Genomic DNA, 9068 nt, shown 5'->3' on the forward strand with positions numbered 1-9068 from the left:
TGGTAAATCATCCCTTTCAGAGCAGTTGTCTGAAGTTGAATAAATCATCCCTTTCAGGCAGATAATTTGGCAGTGTAATAAATCAACTCCTTCAGAGCAGTGTTGAGATTAATAAATAACTCCTTACAGAAAGCAGTGTTAATAATCCACACTCCTTTCAGCCAGTGTAATAAATCAACTCCTTTCAGACACGTTAGTAATAAATCAACTCTTTTCAGAGCAGATGTAATAAACAACTCCTTTCGAGCACCGTGAATTAAATCACTCCTTTCAGAGCAGTTGTAATAATTCAACTCTTTTAGAGCCATGTGGAGTTTAATAAATCAACTCCTTTCAGGAGCAGCTGTTTGAGGCTAATAAATCAACTCCTTTCAGAGCAGGAATAAATCAACTCCTTCTCAGAGAGCAGTGTGGAGTGTAATAAATCAATCTCCGTTCAGAGCAGTGTAATAAATCAACATCTTTACAGGCGAGCAGTCTAATAAATCAACTCCTTCAGAAGCCAGTGATAATAAATCAACTCCCTGCAGAGCAGTGGAATAAAATCAATCTGCCAGTTCAGAGCAGGTGGAGTAGTAATAACATTCAACTCCTTTCAGAGCAGGTTGATGTGTTATATGAATCAACTCCTTTCAGAGCAGCTAATAACATCAATCCTTATTCAGAGGCAGTCTATAAATCAACTCCTTTCAGGAAGCAGTGCTGCATAGTATAATAATCAACATCCTTTCAGAGCAGGATTGTAAATAAATCAACTCCTTTCAGAGCAGTGTAATAAATCACTCCTCTTCAGACCAGGTAATAAATCAAACTCCTTTCAGAGCCAGTGTTCAATGTAAATATCCCCTTCAGAGCAGCTGTCTTGAGGTAAAAACCAACTTCCTTTCAGAGCCCGATGTTGAGTTAATAACAGTCAACTCCTTTCAAGCAGTGTTGGACGTTTAATAAAAATCAATCCTTGCGAGCAGATGTAATAAATCAACCTCCCTCGCAGTGTAATAGACATCAACTCCTTTCAGAGCCAGTGTTGGAGGTAAGAAATCAACCCTGCAGACAGGTAATAAATCCAATCCTTTCAGAGCAGTAATAACATCAACTCCTTTCAGAGCAGTTGGAAGTGTAATAAACTCAACACATCCTTCAGAGCAGTTGGAGCTGTAATAATCAACTCCTTTCAGGAGCAAGTGTAATTAGAAATCAACTCCTCTTCAGCAGCAGTGTAATAACTCAACTCCTTCAGGAGCAGATCTAAATTAAACCAAACTCCTTCAGAGCCAGTGAATAAATCAACTCCTTTCGAAGCAGTGTATAAATAATCCTCACTCCTCTTCAAGCAGTGTATAAATCAACTCTTCAGAAGCAGTTAATAAATCAAAACTCCCTTCAGAGCAGTAAGAATAAAATCAACTTCCTCAGAGCAGTGTAAATAAATCAACTCCTTTCAGAGCAGTGTAATAAATATCAAACTCTTTCAGAGCAGTGTAATAAAATCAACTCCTTCAGAGCAGTGTAATAAATCAACTCCTTTCAGAGGCATGAATAAATCAAAATCCTATTCAGAGCAGTTAATAAATCAACTCCTTTCAGACAGTTAATAAATCAACCTCCTTTCAGAAGCAGTAGTGGAGTTTTAAAAATCAACTCCTTTCGAGAGATTGGAGTGTAATTAACATCAATCCAATTCAAGCAGCTTGTCAAATAAATCAACTCCTATCAGACAGTTGCAGTGTAATAAATTCAATCCTATGCAGCAGCAGTGTATAAATCACCCGTTTAGACAGTTTGCAGTGTAAAAATTCAATCTCCCTCAGCAGCCAGGTGTGAGTGTAATAAAATGAACTCCTTCAAGCAGTTAATTAAATCAACTCCTTTCAGAGCAGTGTACATACAATCAACTCCTTTCAAGGAGCAGATTGAGGTAAAAACTCAACCCTTTCAGAGCCGCTGTTAAATTAAATCAAACTCCGTTCAGAGCAGATTATAAAAATCCAACTCCTTTCAGAAGCAGTGTAATAAATCAACTCCTTCAGAGCCAGTTAATAAATCAACTTCCTTATCAGAGCAGTGTTAGTGTAATAACATCAACTCCTTTCGAGCAGTGAGTAATAAATACAACCCTTCAGAGCGAGTCTAATTCAATCAACTCCTTCAGAAGCAGTAATAATAAATTCAACCCTTCAGAGCCAGTGTTGGGTCTAATAATAACTCCTTTCACATGTAATAATCAACAGAGCAGTGATTGTCGAATGTAATAATTCAAACTCCTTCAGAAGCGGTGAAGATAATGCAATTCTCTGAGTGGGTAAGTAAATCCCCAATTATAACATGCTATAAATCATCCCCTTTCAGAGAGTGGTTGGTGTTAGATACAATCCCCTTTCAGAGCCATGTTTGTGTAATAAATCAAACTCCTGTCACGGAGCAGTGTTGAGGTAATAAATTCATATCCCTTTCAGAAGCAGTTTTTGAGTTATAAATCAACTCCCCTCTCAGAGCAGTGAGTGTAATTAAATTCAACTCCTTTCAGAGCTTTGAGTCTGTAAAAATCAACTCCTTCAGAGCAGTTAATAAATCAACTCCTTCAGAGCACGATTTAATTAAATCAAACTCCTTTCAGAGCAGTCATGAATAAATCACATTGCCTAATATACAGACATGTAAATTCATAAAATCACTCACTTTCAGGATGCACTTGTAATACATAAACTCCTTCAGCAGAATAAAATCAACTTCCTCAGAGCATACGTTAATAACAAGCCTTTATGATGCTGTGTAAAGATCAACTCCTTGTCAGAGGGCAATGTGTAATAAAATCAACTTCCTTTCAAGAGCAGGATGCTAATAAGATCAATCTCTTCAGACAGGTTAATCAAACCTTTCAGAGCAAGTGTGGTAATAAATCAACTCCTTTCAGAGCAGAGTCTGAAAGTTACCTTAGCGAGTTGCGTGGCTTCTCGAGGTAGGGCGCACTCTTGTAACATTTCCAATATAGCAGAGTCGTGCCAGTACGTTGAGCCCTAGACAGATTATCTTACACCTCTATTCAGCGACGTACGCCAGGAATACCCTCTCAGCACCACCGTCCTGCTCCTCCCTCCTGCCGGCATGTATGAACAAACATCCGCTTCCTAGTGTAGGTCCTAATGAACAACAAGGACTGTATATTCATCCATACCCCAGGAGACGCATTAATGATATAAACACAACACAGTTTGAGGGAGGCGAAAAGACGAGAGGAGAGCAGAGCAGAAGAGAAATAGAGAAAGAGGAAAAACAAGAGAGACAAGTAGAGAAAGAGAAAGAGAGAGAATGAGAGATAGAGAGAGAAAAAAACGGAGAAGAGAAGGAAGAGATAGGCAAGAGAGATGGAAGAAAAGGGAAAATAGATAAGGAGAGATGAGAGAATAAGCACGAGTCAAAGAGTGTAAGAGTAGAGATAAAAGAACGGGAAGAGAGAAGAACGGAGAATGAATGGAGTAACGGATGTGAGGACGAAGAGAACAGAGAGGAGAAGTAAGGTTAAGCTAAGAGAGAGGAGAAGAGAGAAGATGAAAAGTGAAGATGGGGTATGGACCTTGTCCCACATAAATTTTCAATGGTTCTACCTGGACAAGGAGGAGGAAACAGCCTGTTGTTTCCATCATGATGCGATTATCATGTACAAAACGAATATTCCTTTGAACACACACACAACCACACACACACAACACACACAACACACACACACACACACACACACACACACACACACACACACACCACACACACACACACACACACACACACACACACACACACACACGTCTGGTTGTACCTTACAATCTGGATGGCCCAGTGAGTCAATCTGTCAGGGTACTGCGATCGTTCGAAAGCGAAGCGGATGATTTTGCCCAGTCGAAGAGATATGTGGATTAGGTACTATCGGCTAGAGTCACCATACCTGGTACACACAGAGAAATATACAACATCATTACGTACACACTTGGTCCTCAGAGGAGACAACACAGATAAAGGGCCCAACAGAGAGAACAGAGTAAAGATCTCCAGGAGTAGACACAGAAAGAGTTACGACTGAGACATCAGTAAAGAGTCCTCCACAGAGGAGAGACACATAAAGAGTTCAAGAGAGAGCTACAGTAACACTCCAAGGAGGGACACAGTAAAGAGTCTCACAGAGAGAGACACAGTAAAGAGGCCTCACAGAGGAGAGAACCAGTAAAGAGTCCTTCACAGAGAGAGACACAGTAGATAAGAAGTCCATCACAGAGGAGAGACACAGTAAGAGTCCTCACAGAGGAGACCAGGAGTAAAGGTCCTTCACAGAGGAGAGACAAGTAAAGAGTCCTCACAGCAGGAGAGGACCACGAGTCAAAGAGTCCTACAAGGAGAACACAGTAGAGTCCTCACAGAGGAGAGACACAGTAAAGAGGTCCTCACGAGTAGATGAGAACCAGTAGAGTCCTCACAGAGAGACACACAGGATGACCACGAAGACGAAGAAATCCTCACAGAGGAGACGCACAGTAAAGAGTCCTTCACAGAGGAGACGCACAGTACAAGAGAGCCCTCACAGAGGAGACGCACAGTTAAGAGTCCTCACAGAGGAGACGCACAGAAGTCCTCAGCAAGAGCAGTTTATCCTCACAAGGAGGACACAGTAAAAGTCTCCACAGACGAGACACACAGTATAAGAGTCCTCACAGAGGAGACCAATCCAACTTGGACCTGTGGCTTTAGAGTCTTATAACCCATCGATATAGAGGACACACCATCAAGGGAATCCTGGTGAACATTCAGATTAAGTACCACCACTGCTAGAGAGATGGGAAGTACCATCACATCTGTTACACAGTGAAAGATCTTCTCACAGGAGGACACAACAGGTCATTATAAAACACTGCAGAGACGAATGGGAAGTACCAATCACATCTCGTTTCACACAGGAAAGAGTCGCTCACAGAGGACACCAATCAACTGGACAGCTGACTGGACATCAGCTATGAAAACACTGACTAGAGAGATGAGGATATACATCACATCTTTACCAACGCTAACAGATGCCTCCACAGGGATCACCAATTCAACTGGCCCTGCGTGGACAGTCATTATAAACACTGCTAGAGAGATGGGAAGATACCATCAATCTGTTACACAGTAAAGAGTCCTCACACAGGACACAATCAACTGGGACCGCTGCTGGCAGTCATTTATAAAATCGACTGCCTAGAGAGATGGAAAGTACCATCACATCTGTACACAGTCGCAAATAATCCTCACATGAGAGTGACACCAATCAACGGGGACCGCGGCTGGACAGTCATTCATAAACACCAATCAACGGGGACCGCTGCTGGACAGTCATTATAAGAACACTTGCTAGAGATGAGGAAGTCCACAATCTTTTACCAGAAAGAGTCTCAAGAGGGACACCAAACGTCATATAAACCACTCTAGAGAGATGGAATACCACAATCTTGCTTACACATTAAGAGTCCTCACAGAGAGGACACCAATCAACTGGGACCGCTGGCTGGACGGTCATTATAAACACCAATCAACGGGGACCGCTGGCTGGACGGTCATTATAAACACTGCTGGAGAGATGGGAAGTACCATCACATCGGTTACATCAGTGGCACTACTATAACGTACCCTCTTCCTCCACTCTTTAGGGATGCCTGTAGGAAGTCTGACCACAGCCTTCAGAGCATCATACCACTGAGGAGAGAGAGAACACACACAGATCAGATTCACACAGATCAGATTCACACAGACCGACATCACATAAATATGATATACACAGACACCTGAAACTGGGCTAAAGATGTGATGGGACACGACCATACTGACCTGTTGGAAGCCRTTCTTGCCCAGAGAAGGTTCGATGGTGAACTTTAACCTGGTGTCCACTCCTACAGAGAACAATGTACAGACTGAAARACTCCACTGTAGCAGAACTGTCAGTCACCACTCAACACASACATGGAAAGCTCTCTAACAAGGCTTACTGACTAATCAGGTACCTCATATCATCAGTCTAAGTTTAAGTACAGTGACATGCAGGGAGGAGAATAATCCTGTCCAATACTAATGACGTCATGCTATCCGTGTGCACCTGGGATAAACAAATCACATTTATCATAGTACTGAAACATGGCGAGATGGAAATATATTAGTGACAATGACTTTGCGTTCTTCCAATGATTTACTCTTGATCTATGTTCAGCTCCACCCGAACAGCTGTGAGGTGCTAGGCTCTCTGGGGCTATTCATTRTGCCAATTCTGTTGCAAAACCTTTCTTAAAACGGGAGCAAACGGAACTAAAACAGGGTGGCATCTACCCGAATTTGCCCAATAAAACTATCGTTTTTCTCTGTTTGCTTCCGTTTGGTTCTTAAACGGTAAACGTTTCCATAACGAATAGGTTGTGTTTATATTAGATGTTGCTGTCCGCCACTGTGGTGCTGAATCCTTCCGGTTTCGCTCTCGAATTACACTACAACAGGTCCTAACGACACTACAACAGGTCCTAACGACACTACCTTACGCGCTGACACTCACACAACGGAAGTAACGAAACTATAACCCAGATCAGAGGAGCCTTAAATGAAACAAACGGGAAAGAGAACGATTCAGACTGAACCCGTTCCTCCAGCCCTAACCTGTCTGGCGGCCAGCCAGCGACCACACAGCCGCCATTTGCCTTGCTCTGCTCGGCTTCATGCTACAGCTCACCCCGGCCTCTAACTCTCCCCACCTACACTAAACTTCTATACGGTTTAGAGTATAGCTTCAACCTGGGTCTCTCTGAGCGCTGTCTGTCTCCGCCATGTTGAGATCTGGTCAGGTCTTCTATAGCTGGCTAGCTGCTGGCCCCCAGAGTCGCCCCGACACTGTTTACATTACAGCGACGTGTTACCATGACACCCTCCTCCTTCATAGAGAACCGTAGCCTACAGGACGCTGACAGCTGAGACCAGACCGTCATAGGCTAGGCTACATCACAAGACGGGCTAGCTACAGATATATGACTAGACCTATGGGCTAGGCTACATCACCAGACGGGCTAGCTACAGATAGATATGACTACACCTATGGGCTGACTACATGTAGCTAGGCTACATCACCAGACGGGCTAGCTACAGATAGATATGACTACATCTATGGGCTAGGCTATATGTAGCTAGCTACTCACCAGACGGGCTAGCTACAGATAGATATGACTACATCTATGGGCTAGGCTATATGTAGCTAGGCTACATCACCAGACGGGCTAGCTACAGATAGATATGACTACATCTATGGGCTAGGCTATATGTAGCTAGGCTACATCACCAGACGGGCTAGCTACAGATAGATATGACTACACCTATGGGCTAGGCTATATGTAGCTAGGCTAATCGGACAGCAGCATCCAATAGAAGACGACATGAATGAAGCAATCAACTACGGGGCTTCAGTTCGATCAGCCTATCGGTCCCAACACCGAGTGACGGTGAATCACATGAATGAAACGCCTTGTAGAGTATCGCAGTGATTTCAGAACCACAATGAATGAACAGCCCCCATGACGCCACCACAACTAGCAGTGACATGTTATTCTGTACAGACAGACCACAGCGCACCCTCCCCTGAGACAAAAACGGACAGAGTATCAATCAGGCTGGAGCTGAACGGGCTCCGGTCGGTCACCTGGCTCGAGCGTGCAGAGCAGACGGGGCGCTCTCCGGGAGATTCCGTTCCTTTCTTCAGGACGTTACTGATGATGTTACCGACCCCACTCGAACCCTGCCGCAACACACACGGCCCAGACCGAGCCCTCCTCCCCGCGTTAAACCGGGCCTGCTTCATTTCCCAATCAAACCGACACACGAACCGTGTACCATAAAAGTTATTGTCGGTAGACTACATGAATGTTTTTCCCTTTGTGCGCTGCTTCAATGTAAATGTCCGTTATTCCCTGCGTCCCACGCGAATCCCGTCGCCTAGCTGCTCCACAACAGCCCGATGTCTTCCAGGGAGGAGGGAGATTGATCAATCACATTGATCTTTCCGTCTCCGGTCCAGCCCWAGAACTGTCAACAGTCTCGCGCCCACAGAAAAATGGCCTTGACGTCTATTCCATCCAGGAGGAAATCTCGCGCAATTATGCCTTTAAAAACACGGATTCAAGAGTTGCTAAAACATATAGATCTGTCTTAATCGATGATCAGATATCAGTTCTCCCTCTAACCATACGGAGGAGATGCGACTCTGCAGCGGTCTCAGGAGCTGCTGCCCCGGTATACACCCCTACCCAGCGTCACAGGGAGGGAGGGATGCGGTATGATGGTGGGAGGAGAAGAAAGMCGTGATGAAGTAATKTGAAGGGAGGGGTGGAGAGGGGAAGATCGGCAGGGCAACAACCCCAAAAAGAGAGTCATTGTGAATGGAAAGACAGTCATCGCTGCTAAATCACTAGATAACAAGGCATGTATGAGTCTCAGCCAGATGACTTCAGGTAGAGATACTGTAACATGCTGCTGGTCCTGTGTAAAGACAGATTTACATTTACATTTAAGTCATTTAGCAGACGCTCTTATCACACTGGAACTATAGTACACACTGTAACTACAGACTTTACCTCCATGATAGGTGCTGATCACTGTTACTACAGACTTTACCTCCATGGTAGGTGCCATGCTGATCACTGTTACTACAGACTTTACCTCCATGGTAGGTGCCATGCTGATCACTGTTACTACAGACTTTACCTCCATGGTAGGTGCCATGCTGCATGTTGATCAAACAGAGAAGGACATTAAGGAAAGTGAGCTGTGAGAATGAAGGAACCAGAAGTACAGATCCTGTACTGGTCCGGCTACAGGTCCACATCTACTGTAGATCATGGAGCCCTGCTGGAAAGTAGTGTGTGAATACAACCTATCCAAGCAGACAGAACACCGTCTGGGTGGGCCCTGGGCAGGACATGGTGGACTGGTGTTGGTAGGTTATAATATGGTGCTGAGACGTGGAACACCGTCTGGGTGGGCCCTGGGCAGGATATGGTGGACTGGTGTTGGTAGGT

General features: G+C 44.2%; 1 protein-coding gene across 2 annotated transcripts; it reads right to left on the reverse strand.

Moving 5' to 3' along the window:
- Nucleotides 1–5512: 5512 nt before the first annotated feature.
- On the reverse strand, nucleotides 5513–8318 carry LOC112079647 (TBC1 domain family member 30-like). 2 transcript variants are annotated; one of them, XR_002896004.2, is made up of 3 exons: nucleotides 7694–8318; nucleotides 5851–5912; nucleotides 5513–5718 (listed from the first exon to the last, which is right to left on the reverse strand). XR_002896004.2 is itself a non-coding variant. In XM_024145536.2 (3 exons), exons 1-3 carry the CDS (start codon nucleotides 6830–6832, stop codon nucleotides 5542–5544), a joined length of 273 nt encoding a protein of 90 aa, XP_024001304.1. In that variant the 5' UTR covers nucleotides 6833–7394; the 3' UTR covers nucleotides 5513–5541. The 2 variants fall into 2 exon arrangements, 1 of the variants encoding a protein (XP_024001304.1); XM_024145536.2 differs by lacking the exon at nucleotides 7694–8318 and adding an exon at nucleotides 6799–7394.
- Between the last annotated feature and the right edge of the window lie 750 nt (nucleotides 8319–9068).

The sequence above is a fragment of the Salvelinus sp. IW2-2015 genome, unplaced genomic scaffold (genome assembly GCF_002910315.2).
Source record: "Salvelinus sp. IW2-2015 unplaced genomic scaffold, ASM291031v2 Un_scaffold8847, whole genome shotgun sequence".
NCBI classification, from domain to species: domain Eukaryota; kingdom Metazoa; phylum Chordata; class Actinopteri; order Salmoniformes; family Salmonidae; genus Salvelinus; species Salvelinus sp. IW2-2015.